Source organism: Oryx dammah, unplaced genomic scaffold (genome assembly GCF_014754425.2).
Source record: "Oryx dammah isolate SB20612 unplaced genomic scaffold, SCBI_Odam_1.1 HiC_scaffold_27, whole genome shotgun sequence".
NCBI classification, from domain to species: domain Eukaryota; kingdom Metazoa; phylum Chordata; class Mammalia; order Artiodactyla; family Bovidae; genus Oryx; species Oryx dammah.
In genome coordinates this window covers 3,574,703-3,590,349 of record NW_024070211.1, presented here as the reverse complement: position 1 = coordinate 3,590,349, position 15,647 = coordinate 3,574,703, and the positions used below count along the sequence as shown (strand labels likewise).

General features: G+C 54.0%; 1 protein-coding gene across 4 annotated transcripts in view; it reads left to right on the top strand.

Annotated features, from left to right (window-relative positions):
* PLA2G2C (phospholipase A2 group IIC) overlaps window positions 1–15,647 on the top strand; it is a 27,657-nt gene extending 12,010 nt beyond the window's left edge. For all 4 annotated transcript variants that reach the window (XM_040229462.1, XM_040229460.1, XM_040229463.1 and 1 more), the window contains 3 exons: window positions 2,242–2,386; window positions 4,283–4,386; window positions 14,050–15,647. In XM_040229462.1, coding sequence (XP_040085396.1) covers window positions 2,242–2,386; window positions 4,283–4,386; window positions 14,050–14,216 — 416 coding nt within the window. In that variant the 3' untranslated portion in view covers window positions 14,217–15,647. The remainder of the gene's footprint in view (window positions 1–2,241; window positions 2,387–4,282; window positions 4,387–14,049) is intronic.

Genomic DNA, 15,647 nt, shown 5'->3' with positions numbered 1-15,647 from the left:
AAACTCGTATGGATTCCAGAACAAAAGCGTGGATATATATCTAGCTAGTTTCAGTTCAGTTCAGTTCAGTTCAGTCGCTCAATCGTGTCCAACTCTTTGCGACCCCATGAATCGCAGCACCCCAGGCCTCCCTGCCCATCACCAACTCCTGGAGTTCACTCAGACTCACGTCCATCGAGTCCGTGATGCCATCCAGCCATCTCATCTAGCTAGTTTAGGAATGATTAATTCTCCTCAGAAAGGCATTCTTATGGTGACCTATGGAATAATGGGTAATTATAAGTCATTGCTTCCAGGAGATCAGATTACAGATCTCTGCAAAGTGAAAGAGAACTTACTGGGAAACAGTGTTGGGTTTGCTGGAAAACTCTCTGACTTGTTGCTTTGATTGGATGAGTGGAGATTTGCCCAAATCCATTTTTCTGTCCATTTCAGCTGTGAAACAATCACTTTTGGGTTCCCAAATCAAAATGTCAACAATGGGGTCCTGGTTCACTCAGTCAGTGGTGGAAGGCAGTTTTCAAGACCATGATGTTAGAGGCAGAGGATCTGTGTGCAGGAAGGACCACTGCTGCCCCCCGCCCCCCGCCCCCTGCTCCGTGTACCCCAGGAGTGGAGTCTCAGTGTGGTCCTACCCTCTCTCCAGGTGCTGCTCCAGCAGCAGAGACCGCCCCTAGGCTTGGCCCCCCGCCGCAGTGTTTGGGATCACAAGGCATCCAAAGTCACAGAAAGAGATGGGAGGGCTCCTGGGAAAATCTCCCTAAACCTCCCATTTTGGGTTTTCTTCTTCATGTTTTTATTTTTATTGTAAAACTAAGATTCATTTGTAATTACAATGTGAAATACATTAGTGTGGAGTAACAAGATAAAATCCCTTCTCATCTTTCACAGACCCTTATCCATTTCGATGTAAACAGTCTTCAGAGTTTGATATACATCCTTTTAGGCCTTTACCTGGGCTTCCCAGGCGGTGCAGTGGTAAAGAATCCACCTGCCAATGCAGGAAACAAAAGAGGCGAAGATTTGACCCCTGAGTCTGGAAAATCCCCTGGAGTAGGAGACATGGGTTTGACCGCTGGGTCAGGAAGATCCCCTGGAGGAGGAAATGGCAACCCACTCCAGTATTCTTACCTAAAGTATCCCATGGACTGGTGGGCTACAGTCCATGGGGTCCCAAAGAGTCAGACATGACTGAGAGATTGACATACACTCACGCCTTTGAATACATATGTTGCCAACATTTCAATAGAAAATAATATAGGCTTGTTATAAAATATATATATAATCAGGCAGCATAAAAGTATTTAAGATAAATGTTGCCTGTTTTTTTCTCCACCTACTTCCTCAGTCCCACTGCCTAGTGATACTGCTATTAAAAGTAGTATGTTTTCAAGACGTCATTTAGTTATTATCTCCCTGTCAGTAGGCATGTGGGTAGTCTCCAATTTTTTGATATCACAAATAATGCTGCAGCAAACATTCCTCTCTCTCTCTCTCTCTCTCTCTATATATATATATATATATATATATATATATATACACTCCTCACTTTCCTGAACACTTTGTAGAAGTAAAAATTGCTAAGTTCGTGTGTGTGTGTGCGCACGCACACACGCGTGTGTGTGTGTGTGTGTGTGCTCATTCATGTCTGACTGTTTGTGACCCTATGGACTGTGGGCTGCCAGGCTCTTCTGTCCGTGGAATTTTCCAGGCAAGAATACTGCAGTGGGTTGCCATTTCCTACTCCAGGGGATCTTCTCTAGCCAGGGATCGAACCTGCATCTCTTGCATCTCCGGCGCTGGCAGGGGGATTCTTTACCACTGTGCCACCTGTATTTGCTGTTAAAAAAAAAAATGAATTGAGGACAGCTTTTTCTGCCTCTTAAGTATTTTGTTTCTCCTGTGAGATTGTAAAAGCCCTGGCGATTTTTGCAGGGACTGGCATTTCTGGCTTTGAACCTTTCTTGTTAATGATTAACATCAGACCTGAGGGTGTTTCTGCACGGGATGGTGGTCTTTTACTGTGGGGAGAAGACTGTAGTTGGCAGCATTGTCCCGAACGTCCTGGAAACTGGGTTCTCCTCCTGGGTTAGCAAGAAACTAGCTGTGTGATGCGGCCAACTGACCCTCTCTCGTCCCCATTAAAGGGGCTGGTGTCTAGTTTAGGAGGCTCTGGCTAGGGGATATGAAAGCAATCTTTCTCAACACGTCTTCCCTTCTTCTTTATTTGCTTCTTGGCAGTGATGGCCCCCACGCACAGCAGCTTCTGGCAGTTTCAAAGAATGGTCAAGCACATCACAGGGCGGAGCGCCTTCTTCTCATATTACGGATATGGCTGCTACTGTGGGCTTGGGGGCAAGGGGACCCCTGTGGATAACACTGACAGGTGGGTGCAGAGGCTCTGAGGCTTTCTGTCATTTGTTTCGCATCAAAATCCTTTCTTGAAGAGAGAGAGGTTGTTCGGACTTGCAAATTGCAAGGAACAAACCGATTCTGGTGAGCCTGAGCAAAAGGACAAAACTGAATGGGACTGGGAGGGAGGTCTTGGGATGCCCGGGCTGGGGCCAGCTTCCTGCAGTCTGGGGCCTGCAGGAGGTGTGCTGCTCTGCTGCCACCCTCTTGAGATGCTGGACGGTGTTTGAATAAGGGGCCCTCTCGTTTTCATGTTGCACCAGGCTTTGCAGATCATATGGCCAGCCCTGCCCAGAGCTCTAGAAACATGTGGGCAACCCAGAGCTCTCAGTCCTCATGGCAAATGCCGTCTTTTCTTGGGCCCTCACGTTTTAGGATTATCAGTGCAGCAGGACTGACCCGCTGTCGCCCATCCTGATTCCATTCTGCAGGAAGGAGAGAGAATCTGAATGGCCCAGTTTGGAGAAGTTGTCCATCTGGGTGAGGACACATGGCATAGACCCGTCTGCCAGGCCTACTTCTCAGGACGGAGAGGGGGGGTGTGAGTTCCCAGAAAAGGTGGAGGTTGGTGTTATCTGCGGAGGGAACAGGGAAGTAGGAAACAGGGCGGTCTGTGCATCTTTTTATTTGAAGAATAAGAAGCAAAATGTTCCTGGCCACGCTCACCATAGTGTGGATGAATATAGCCCCACAGCAGGGCCTGAATATCACCCCTGGAGCTCGAGTCCTCTGGGCTGGGCTCATGAGACCAGACTGTTCCAGCCAGGAAGACCCCAGAGCCCCGGAGGGAGCCCGACACTGACCAAATGCCCGGCACGCGCTGAGCCCTGGGGCTGGTGGTCTGCACACAGGGCCTGGTTGACTCCTAGCGCATGGTCGAGGCCAGGCCACCATCTCCGTTTTACAGGGGACAGTGGTGAGGGGCCCACTGAACAAAGCCACAGAGCCAGAAGACCTTCAGCCCCTTGAGTGGCGGAGGCAGGATTTGCACCAGAGTTTTCTTGTTTCAACGTCCAGGCCCTTTAATGCTCTGTGCATCCCCTTCTAAGTCCTAAGGCTGATGAGCATTCCAACACGGTTAGCCAAAGATGACAACCAGGAGCCCACGTGTGGATGCAGACGGTGACGGCGGAAGACTGAGCGTCCAGCCCAGCGGATTGGCCAGTCCCCGTCTCTGCATTCCTGCCGCTCTGACTTGGCTGGGGAGGCGGGCGGGGCATCCCCAGCTGTTTTCTCTCCTCCAGTGTTGCCCCTGCTCCATCTACCCCATTGCCGCCACACCGGCTCTCAGCCTCAAGAGAGCAGAGACTGAAGGATTACATCTGACGTGCTGACCTTTGTCTGCTCAGAGCCTCTCCCAGGGCTGGGCACGTAGTTGGTGCTCAGTTATTAATTGAAGGCGAAAGGAGAAGAGAGCGGCAGAGTGTGAGATGGATGGACGGCATCACCGACTCGATGGACATGAACTTGGGCAAACTCCGGGAGTTGGTGATGGACAGGGAAGCCTGGCATGCTGCGGTCCACAGGGTCGCAAAGAGTCAGACATGACATAGTGACTGAACAACAACGGCAAGGCATTAAATGAATGAATACGTCATGGGAGCCTAGATTTGGGGGAAATTCACCTCTGAACCTTGTTTCCTCCCACACAGAATAGGGACAAGAACTGCACCCCCTAGGGTCACTATGAGGAGCTCATGAGCCAGCAGTAGGTAGAGAAGGGTTCTTTCTATGATTTTTAACACCACCAAGAAGTCACCTCCCTACCTTCCGCGTATTGTCATCCGGGAAGGAGGCAGGTGAGTCCTTTCCCACCTTCTCCCAGGGCCGTCCTCAGGAAAGCCCCCATCTTCCTCCATCTGGCCCGCAGGTGCTGCCTGGCCCATGACTGCTGCTACGAGAGGGTGAAGCACCTTGGCTGCCAGCCCGTGTTGAATGGCTACCAGTTCCGTGTGGTCAACGGGACCGTGGTCTGTGAGTAATCCTCTCTGCACAGAATGTCCTTGAATCTGGGCCTTTCTTAAAGTTCAGCCTTAAAGTAGACCCAGAGAACTTTGGGAAAAGGAGCTTTTTTTTTTCCCAAGTGCTTTGGGATGGAGAGTGGCAATTCTGAGCACCTGTGCTTCCTGAGAGCGCAGCCCTGGTCCTCCCGGTCCCCCCACCTCGTCCCTGCTCACAGCTGTGCCCCCAGCTCCCTCCCCTGGAGTGCGGGTTTCAGCCCACAGTCCCCGCCACCCACCCAGGGTCCCTCCTGGGCTCGATAAGTAGTTGTTGACCGAAGATTACACCGAATCTTGTGGCTGTGCTTGGCAGCTGTTGCTATTGAGAAGCTTCTTCCCAATGTCTGTTGTGTGTTAACAAAGCGGCTCGGCTGTCTTTCAGTTGAACAAATATTTGTGAAGAGGGTTGCGTGCCAAGCTCTGGGGTAGGTGCCATGAATGGGGCGGGGGCGGGGTAGGGAGCCCACCTGGCCTCGAGGCCGTTCAGGGAACAGGACAAAGGACAGTGTGGGCCAGCGCTGAGTGTCCAGCACGCAGGGAGGGGCTCCAATTTCTCAGAGCGCGATCCGGGGCGGCTGGGGGTGGGTAGGGTGGGCTGGATCTAAAGCGCAAGCTCACTTGCAGGCAGCAGGCCACAGGCTGGTCTCAGATGTCGTTCAGTTCGGCAGGGCCGGTGGTCCGAACGCCCCTTCGAGTGTGTGACTCACCTTCCGCTCGGCCCTGTGGAGTTGCGGGAACCACTGTGCTCCCTTGCGTGTTTGCTCAGAGCTGTGAGTGTGTCTTGGAGATCACCTGCCCTCTCCCGAGGCGGGGAGACCACCTCCCTTGCCTTCATGTCCCAGCACCCCCACCCCGAGCTCAGGCTCTGGACGCACAGAGTCAGGCTGGCTTGGTCGGCCTGGTTCCGGTGCCGGGAAGCTGGAAGCGAGTGGGAGGCCCAGCCTCAGCGGAGTCTGCTGTTCCGCTCTCCCCTCTTCCGGCCGAGTGTCGACGGGGAAGGGACGCCGTTTTTCCCATGTGAGTGCAAGAAGCCTTCCTGACCACCCTCCAGCCTAAAGCAAAGTGTCTCCAGTGTGAGGCCCCTATGGCCGCATCCAGGACACGGGGCGGGATCACGGTCTGGGGGATGGGGGGCAAAGGGGGACTGGAGGAAGAGGATCTCAGAGATGGCTTGCTTCCGCAAGTGGTGGCACCGAGTTTCTCGTCCCTCCCAACCCCACATGTCGGGGGGTGGGGGTGGGAAAGGGGGCGAGCCCGTCTGTCGCTTGGTGGGGGAGGGGCACACAGAAAAGCTGCCCTGACTCCTCTCCGTCTGGCTGGTGGTCTTGCCTTCACGTGGTTTCTTCTCATCTCTTTTCACCTTGACCTTGACCTCTGTCATGTCAGGTGTCACCTTAGGGTGGTTGAAAATGCATCCCTTGGAGAGAGGATACGCTCTAAGAGCTCTGGACTGAGGAGGGAGGGGAACAGAGCTCTGAAGAGGAAGCAGGTTTTCAGTAGGTGCAAAGGCCCTTCCTGCACTGTGGTCCCATGCCCCAGACCAAGCCCTCTCCTCCTCTGGGCCTGGGTCCCCTGCACCTGGAGCAGCTTCTTTAGCAACCCTCCTCACCTTCCTCCGTGGGGACCGGAGCCACATCCAGGGACCCCGGGAGATGGAGGAAGGTGACCCGGGAACAGGCTGGAGCCCCAGCAGGAGGCACAGGAAGCGCTGCCTGCTTGGCACATCACGCTGGGTGGTGGTGGGAGGTGCAGGCAGGGTCTCGGAGCTGGACTGGAATGTTCGTGGCCTGGGCTGTGCTTGCCACAGATGCTGGCCCCTGCCAAGCAGCAGTGGCCATTTGCGCTTGAAGCTTGGCCAGGGATCCCGGAGTCCAGCACCTGTCTAAGAGAGTTAGCGGGGAGAGACATTTACCCATCCTCACCAGGGCACTAGCAACCCCTTCTGCAGCTGACCTGCCCAGTGAGTACCAGGCTGATCCCCTGTTGTTCCCACCCCCACCTTTGTTCAGGCGCTCAGTCCGACTCTTTGCGACCCCATGGACTGCAGCACGCCAGGCCTCCCTGTCCTTCACCATCTCCCAGAGTTTAGTCAAGCCCATGTCCATTGAGTCAGTGATGCCATCCAACCATCTCATCCTCTGTCGTCCCCTTCTCCTCCCATCTGCAATCTTTCCCAGCATCAGGGTCTTTTCCAGTGAGTTGGCTCTTTGCATCAGGTGGCCAGAGTATTGGAGCTTCAGCTTGCCAAGTCCCTATTTCCAGGAACAGGGTTGGGAGCTAGGCGACCTGGCTCCTAATCCTGGGTCTGTTGCTGGTGTGCTGAGACCCCGAGTGAACCCCAAGCATATCCATTCCCTTGCCTAGTATTAACTGAGTACCCACGGGGTGCCCATGCAGGGCTGGTGCTGTGCCAGGACCAGGGGCACAGAGTGAGGCAGCCCGGGGCCCTGCCGCCAGTGCTCTTGGAGGCCAGCCCGACCAACCCCTCGCTGCGGTGATGGGGAGCCTGAGGCCCAGAGGCGGGGAAGGGCTGACCCAGGCTCCAGGCAAACTCAGTCTCATGTGTGTTGAGACTGTCTGGTGCTCAGGAACACACTGCTGGCCGCAGTCTTCTGGGCCTGAGTTTCTGCATCCGTAAAGCAGGTGCACTCGCCATAGCTGAAGTCCATCAGCAGCTGAAGGAGGCTTGGTACTGAGCTCTTTGAATCCACAGGAAGCCTCTGAGGTGGGCACTGTCCTCCCCGTTATTGAGGAAGACCCTGAGGCTCAGACAGGTGAAGAGAGATGGCCAAGGCCACACAGCCGGGGAAAGAACCGCTGGGACTCAGACCAGGTCGTCCGACCCCAGCTGGTGCTCCTGCCTCCCACCGCCCTCCCTGCTGGCATGAGACTGCTGGAAGGGGTTGGCCTAGGGGCTCACATACATGCAAGTCTTGTTATCCAAAGCACGCCTGTCAGAATGTTCGGCTCTGGCCCAGGGGGCAAAGGAAAGCTGAAGGAGCTTGACCCCTGCAGTGCCCCAGATCTTCCTGTTCCAGTTCCGTGCACCTCGCTGAAAGGCCCAGAGACAGCAAATGCTTTGGAGTCAGGCAGAGCTGGGCCTGAATCCCAGCTTCCTCTTTTCCAGCTGGATTAATTGCATGACCACCCTGGGCCTTAGTCTCCTCCTCTGTAAAGTACTAATCAGTACTTCCTAAGGTCTCTAAGGTCACTGGAGAAGGAAATGTCAACCCACTCCAGTAATCTTGCCTGGAAAATCCCATGGATATAGGAGCCTGGCAGGTACAGTCCATGGGGTCACAAAGAGTCAGACATGACTGAGTGACGTCACCAAGGTCACTAAAGAATTGACTGAAGTAACCCAACGCAGGGACCTCCCAGATGGCACCAATGGGAAGTCACCCACCTGCCAGGTCAGGAGATGCAAGAGACTTCCCCTTCCTGGGGAAGATCCCCTGGAGAAGGGAATGGCAACCTGCTCCAGGATTCCTGCCTGGAAAATTCTATGGGCAGAGGAGCTTGGCAGGCTACAGTCCATGGGGTCGAAAGAGACTGACCACTTCCCAGCTTAGAGGTCTGACCCAAAGCGGGTGCATAATTAGCACCTTTCCTTTTAGAAGTTGAGATTTCTTACTTTTTTAACCCTAGTTTCCTTTTCCCCTTTACTTCGTAGGAAAGCACTGGGATTTTCTTTCTTGGAAGCATCTCCTCTGCGTTGGTCTCCCCTTGAACTAATATTATTAACCCCTTATAGGATGAAAGCTCTCCCTCCCGCCCCCACCACAAATCCCAGTTACACTGCAGTTTGAAGAACTGCCCTGCAAGGGTTAATCACCTCCTAAGCCTCCCAGTTCTGAAATCTGGCACCCAAGCCTAGTTCCAGGTTGCCTAGCAACCAGTGGCTGCTATTGGATGTGGTTGGTGTTAGCAGGGAAGGGAAAGGAGAAAAACAGCCTGGTCTGTCCATGTCTCGAAATGTCAGTGGGAGAGCAGTGCAGAGAAAGGCCTGGAACCCAAGCCCTGGGACCAACTTGCCGAGTGGTGCTGGCTGCCCTCAGGCGATGGGGAGGTTGTTAGTTCTTTGTTGAGTGGGCTTGCGTAAGCACTTGGAATTCACGAGGGATTTTAAGTGGTGATGCCCCCCCGCCTCCACCCACGTGTGCCCGCATCTGTTGGGCAGGGAGGGGCCTGGCCGTGGTTCCAGAGCCAGGGTTCCAGCCCGAGGCCCCTCTGTCACCTCCATCTCTGAGCCTGTGACTCTGCCCTCTGCCCAAGGTGGAGGGCAAACCAGGTAACCACTGGAGTTTGTAGTTTGCAAAGATCTTTCTCCTTTGTTGAGTTTACTGCTCACAACAACACCTCCACTCACTGATGCATCACCCTTTTCTTTTCCTAGAGTCTGGTTCAACCTGCCATCATCTCATCTTGCTCAGTTATTTGTTTACTTACGGATCAACTCTCCCCTGAACTGGAGTCTGAGCTCCAGGAGACTGGGGAGCAGTTGTTGGGGGTGGGGGTGAGGTGCATGCAGTCGCGTCTGACTCTTTTGCGACCCCATGGACCGTAGCGGCCCCCAGGCTCCTCTGTCCTTTGAATTTCCCAGGCAAGAATACTGGAGTGAGTTGCCATTTCCTCCTCCAGGGGATCTTCTAGACTCAGGGATCAAACCCATGTCTCCTGCACTGCAGGTAGATTCTTTACCGTTGAGCCCCCTGGGGAGCCCCGGGAAGGGGGTGGGTGCTCACTCTCATAAAGCCACAGAGAAGGATGCCTGAAGCCATGCAGTTGTGGGGTCCACTTGCTCAGACCTGTCCCCCTGCTTCCTGGACAAAGGCCGGGCGTATGTTAGAAACTCAACATCTGTTTGATGATTGAATGAGTAAAGACATTCATGAAATGGTCTGTACATGAACCTGTACCCTCATTTGAAAGCCTAGGGAAGAGATTCAGAGAGCAACAACTTCTGTGAGATGCCAGAGCTTGCAAGCGGCAGATCTGGACCCAGGACCTGACTCCCCATTTCTTGGGACGGGGGCTCTGTTCACTGCCCTGCGGGCCGTGTCTGAGTCCAGCCAGCGAGGCGGCAGGGTACGGTGATGGAGCCCTTACCGCATGTTTGGCACCGAAGAGCTGCAAGAAAAACAAACTCCATGACTGGAAGGAGCTTGTGTGCAGGCAGGGAGACAGTCCATGAAATATTCAGAAAGAAAGATACACTCAGGTAGCGACAAGTGCTGGGACACCTCTAAAATAAGGCCACTCGCTATGGAATGAGGGTGGCAGTTGGGGGTGGGTGGCTCCTTCCGGTGTGGAGGAAGGCCTCTTGGGGGAGTGGCATCTAGCCGGAGGAGGGTGGGGGGTGCCTGTCCCATGGGAAACGAGTCTGGCAAGGCCTGGCCATGGGGTGAGGGGCTCCCCTGCTCCTTCAGTTGCAGGGGGGAGCTTTCAAGCAGACAGTGATCAGCTCAAATTTTCCTTTAGAAAGAAGACTCTGGCCCATGCCCAGAGAAGCTGGGGAGCAAGGGAAGAGTGAGGGGCAGCCACTGGTGGGCTGTTTCCGTCACACTGGGGAGAAGTGGCTGTCATGTGGCTCGGGAGCTGGGGCGGAGTGTCAGACGCTGGGCGTGCTTGGAAGGTGAACCGACAGAACCTGCTCTCGGGATCAGTGTGAGGCTTGGAGGTGAGGGAGGCTGACTCTGACATCGTGGGTCTGAGCATCCGTGAGTAACCGTGCATCTACGAGCTTGTGCGCATAGAGGCGCACAGACTCTGCGGTCACAGCAAGAGCCTGGATGAGCCGTGCTGGGTTTGAGATGCACATCGGACGCTCGGGGGTGGGGGGATGGGGGTGGTCATGTGAACACACGTGTATTGGTGTCTGGAGCTCAAAGGGCTGCAGGGAGAACTGGGGAGTCTCTGCGAGGAGAAGTGAGGAGTGGGCAGTGCTCAGGCGGTATTTAGAGCCCTGAGCTTTAAAACAGGGGCACCCAAGGAGAGAGGTTAGAGACCAGGGCAGAGGTGCAGACGGGGAGCGGCCTGGCAGGCAGCCTAGGTTCACCCACGCAGGAGCGCAGACCTTCCCATCTCATTGGTGGAAGTGTGTGCTTTCGTGCGTGCTAAGTTGCTTCAGCCGTGTCCGACTCTTTGCAACCCATGGGCTGTAGCCCCCCGGGCTCCTCTGTCCATGGGATTCTCCAGGCAAGAAGTGCCCCCCATGTTCCCCACCAGGACATCTTCCCAACTCAGGGATGGAACCCACGTCTCTGATGTCTCCTGCATTGGCACACGGGTTCTTTACCCCTAGCGCCGCCGAGGAAGCCCGGGTGGAAGTATTTCAGTCTGTTTCATGGAATGAGAAAGCATTATCAGTTCCGTTCTTCATGTCTCAGTTTCTCCATCAACAAACTGAAGGATGCAGGATCTGGATTTGGGCTTGTTGTTAAAAGATGACTGGCATGGCATTTCTTGGCCCAGGGCTGCCTCTTCTAGGCAGTGACAGGCCTGACTCTACTACGGCTGGCTGTGGGATGCCCACAGCAATAGACTGCTGCTCTGTGTCAGTCCCCAAGGCGTGGGGACCAGGTCAGTCATTAGACATAGAGCTGATCGTCAGGAGAGAATTTATGCTTCATGCTTTGGAAAGGACCAGAAGACAAAGCAAGAAAGGGACGTGGTGAGAAAGGAAGAGGGAGGCTTGCTGAAAGGAGATGGAAGAAAGAAGAGACAGAAGAAAGAAAAGGAGACCAAGAGAGAAACAGAGAGAGAAGGGGGAGAAAGAGGAAAGCGTGGGAAACGTGACTCCCTTCCGGTTCCCAGAGAGGCAGCACCCGGGTGATTGACAGCTCGAGGCACTAGGCCCTTTGGGATGAAAGAGAGGTTGGATGGGCTGGAGCCCTGCGCCCAAGTAGCCCCACTGCGTGCAGCAGCCACACGACCCGGGGGCCCCTACTCGGTGGCTGCCTGCGGAGGGAATCCAGGGGGCAGCTGGGCGCAGCAGAGGTGAGGGACCTGGACATGGATGGGAGTTGGGGCCCCGTGGGTGTCGTAGAATTGTCACACATGTGCGAGGGCAAAGGTGATCCAGGCACCAGGAGCAGCGGAACGGCAGGAACCGTCCCTGGTGCATTTTCTGAGGGTGAGTGGAGAGCTACCGAGGCGTGGGCTGGGTGTCATGTCTTGAGAAGCCCAGGCTCCATCGAGCTGGGGGAGGACAGCTTCCTGCAGGAATTGTGGACTTCAGAGAGGGAGAAGGAAAGCAGACAGACTATAGCCAGCACCAGCCCAGCTTCAGAGGGGCCTTCCTCTTCCAACGTGTGCAGCACCGTCATAATAACAGCGTCAACAGAGGCCTCTGTGTTCCGGGCGTATCCAGACCTCTCCATCTGTAACAATAATGAAAATCCTCACGATGCCTGAAGTAGACGGCATTGTTTATTTTTGACGCTATTGTTTTTATCACCGTTTTATAAATAATACCGAAACTAACTTGCCCAAGGCCAACACATCAGGGGATCTGGCTGCCTCACTTCCTCACCCCAAACCCTCCAAAAAGAATGGAGTTATCTAGAAGGAGGCTGCCTTAGGTATCCCCCATGCCAGGGGTCCTCCACCTCCAGCATCTAATAATGCCTGATGATCTGAGGTGGAGCTGATGTAATAGGAATGGAAATAAAGTGCAGAATAAGTGTGATGCCCTCGGATCAGCCTGAAACCATCTCTTCCTCCCCCACCCCCAGTCCGTGGAAAAATTGTTCCATAAAACTGGGCTCTGGTGCCAAAGAGATTGGGAATCGTAGTCATGTATGGATGTGAGAGTTGGACTATAGGGAAAGCTGAGCGCCAAAGAATTGATGCTTTTGAACTGTGGTGTTGGAGAAGGCTCTTGAGAATCCCTTGGACTGCCAACCAATCCCTTGGAGATCCAACCAGTCCATTCTAAAGGAAATCAGTCCTGGGTGTTCATTGGAAGGAATGATGCTGAAGCTGAAACTCCAGTCCTTTGGCCACCTGATGAACTGACTCATTTGGAAAGACCGTGATGCTGGGAAAGATTGAAGGCAAGAGGAGAAGGGGACGACGGAGGATGAGATGGAATCACCAATGCGATGGACGTGAGTTTGAGTAAGCTCCAGGGGTTGATGATGGACAGGGAGGCCTGGCATGCTGCAGTCCATGGGGTCAGAAAAAGCCAGACATCATTGAGCGACTGAACTGAACACCACACACACACACACACACGCACGCACGCACGCACGCACGCACGCACGCGCGCGCGCACACACACACACACACACACACACAGCACCACTGCTCAGACAACTCTGACTACTAAATAAAAGATCCCCACCTAGTGGTCATTTGGCCACAGTGCAGACACTCCATCCCAAAGGCCCATTAACGTTTCCTTCATTCACTGAAGGACTGTTAGTTGAGCACATACTCTGTGGCAGCATTTGTTCTGCATCCTGGGGACACTGGAAGGGATGAGACGGAAAAAGCCTCAGTCTCACATAGCTTACACTTTGTCAAGGAGAGACAGACACAAGCAAGTAAACAAGAGGAGTGAGAGATTTGAAAAGTACGGGGTATCAAACAGACGGGGATGCAAGGGAGAGTGGCTGGAGAAGTTTAGCTGGAGGTCAGGGAGAGCCTCTCTGAAGAGAGGAAATCTGACCAGACCCAGATGTGGGATGCCTCCAGCCACTTGAAGATCCTGGAGAGAAGTGTTTCAGAAAGAAACTAGCAAGTGCAAGTGCAAAGGCCCTGGGACAAGACCAACCAGAGCACATGACCCAAAGAGGCCAGTGTTCCTGGAGCAGAGGGAAGGCAAGAGTGGAGGGCTGTGGGGGTGGAGAGGTGGGCAGCGGCCCCGTTACAGCAAGTCCGTGGCAAGGACTTGGGATGTCTTGGTTCAAATAGAAACCACAGCAGGGCTTTCAGCAGGAGAGTGGACCTCATTCATTCCGAGACAGTCCCTGTTTACTTCCTTCCATTGGGGCGGGAGAGCTGGTGATGGCAGGGACTGGAGTCATGGCCAAGAAGATGGGAAAAAGAGGGCAGAGCATGAAATATTTTAAACGCAGAGACATCCATGGAACTTTGGGTGGATGAATGTGGAAGTGAAAGGAAGGCAGGAATCAAGGTCGGCCACTAGCTTTCTGGCTTGGGTTGGAGGTGGTACCAATTCTTAAGCTGAGAGTATGGGTGGAGGGCCAGATCAGTGGGTAGGGCAGGGGCATTTACTTCAAGGGCTTGCTTTGGGGCATCTTATACTGGAGATGCTACTGATTTCCACGTGAGATGCCAGGTAGGCTGCTGGGAATAGGAGCTGAGTTCTGAGAAGATGGGCTCTCTGTCCTTGTCCTGGGAGCTGCTTGGGGACACTAACTCAGTGCTGCCCTCACCCATGTGCAGCCCACCCCTGCCCCTTCTCCTGTTTCTTTCCGGGTGTCTCTTTAGGGCCTGTCCAGCTGTGACGGTGGAAGGGCTTGAGATGAAGGAGAAGGACTCCAAGTTCCTTTTTCCTTTCAATTTTCAACCCTTGACCCCTTGCCGCAAGCTCCCAGTTCTCCCCAACCTTAGAACCAAACCCTGGGGGTGGCTGGAAGTCCCCCCGTGACCCTCTGTCTCCCTGCAGGTGAATGTGCCCTTGGTCCTGGCGTCAGCTGCCTCTGTGGGCTGCGGGCCTGCGAGTGTGACACTCAGTCTGCCTACTGCTTCAGAGAGAACCTGCCCACCTACGAGAAGAACTTCAAGCAGTTCTCCAGCCGGCCCCACTGCGGCAAGCACAAACTCCAGTGCTAGCGAGGTCACAGGGTCCCTGGTGAGGCCCAGGGTTCTCCTTTGTCACTCGGCATCAGAGGGCTGGAGATCAAAAGTGCAAAAGACAGAATCTGGGCCTTCGATGGAGGGAGACAGACCATAAATATAAATAAATGATATGTTCCAACCACAGTAAGTGCTAAGAAGCTATAAAACAAAGTGACGAGGTAGAGAGATGTCCCATACCCCCATCCCAGGAAGATTCCAAAAGGGGAGATGGCCCCAATATCTGCCTTAAGCGCCCCCTTCATCCCCACCCCAAGATTGGGATGCTGGGCAGACTTGGGTACCAGACCCACGTCCCAGATCCAGCTGGAGCCAAGGTCTTGGGCACATGCCAAGGCCCCGAGAGGTGCACCTGGACTCTTTTCTCGTTTTGCTGGAGTTCTGCCTTCTGAAAACCTCAAGGTAGGAAAACATCGGTGCCATTCTCACCTCTCAGGAGACAGAGCCTGGGAACATCCACACCCACGGCTGCCACCGGATGTCACAGCCAGGAAGACGCCAAAGCAATGGAGAGAGTGGGGGCGGGCGAGTCAGGGGCATCCAGGGTTGCTGGTCACGTTGAGAAGCCCCTGGTCACGAGACATAAATTCTAATAAATATTAAAGCAAACCAGTCTGGGCGGACTCTGATCATTCTGACACCCAGCTTGTAGGGGAGATTGCAAAAATGACCACAACTGGAGATTTCCTGGGGATCCAGTGGTTAAGACTCTGCCTCTCACTGTGGGGAATGTGGGTTCGATCCCTGGTCAGGGAACTAAGATCCCAAAAGCCACAGGGTAATTAAGCCCATGTGCCTCAACTAAGACCGGAGGAAGCCAAATCGTTAAAAAATAATAATAATAATAAAGAAGACTCTTTGGTTACAAAAAAGCCACCACTGTTCTCACCTCTCTGTATCCTCACCTCTCAGTCCGTTGTTCAATTGCTTAGTTACCTCCGACTCTCTGCGACCCCATGGGGTGCAGCGTGCCAGGCTTCTTTGTCCTAATGCTCAGCTTTTCCCATCAAGAGGTAGAGTCTGTTTCCCCCGCACTGTGAATCTGAACTCTGAACTGATCTTGTGACTTAGTATGGTCCATAAAACATGATGAAAGCGGGGGTCCACCAGTTCCCCCTCGAGGACTCGGGAGGCCCAGTGCACACCCTCTTTCAGAACTCTGCCACTGCCAAGAGAAAAAGCCCAGGGCAGCCTGCAGGAGGATGGAGGTCAGGGTCAGGGTCATCCACCCAGCTGTCTGGGCCGAGACCTCAGACCTGTGAGTGCTCGGCAAGGATCAGCAAAGCCAGCTCACAGATGACCACAGACCCAGAGAACCTCAGCGAGGCCAAAAGAACCGCCCAGCTGAGCTCTGGCGAAGCCACCACCTTGCAGAAGTGCAAGCTAAATAAAGGCCCTGTTTACATT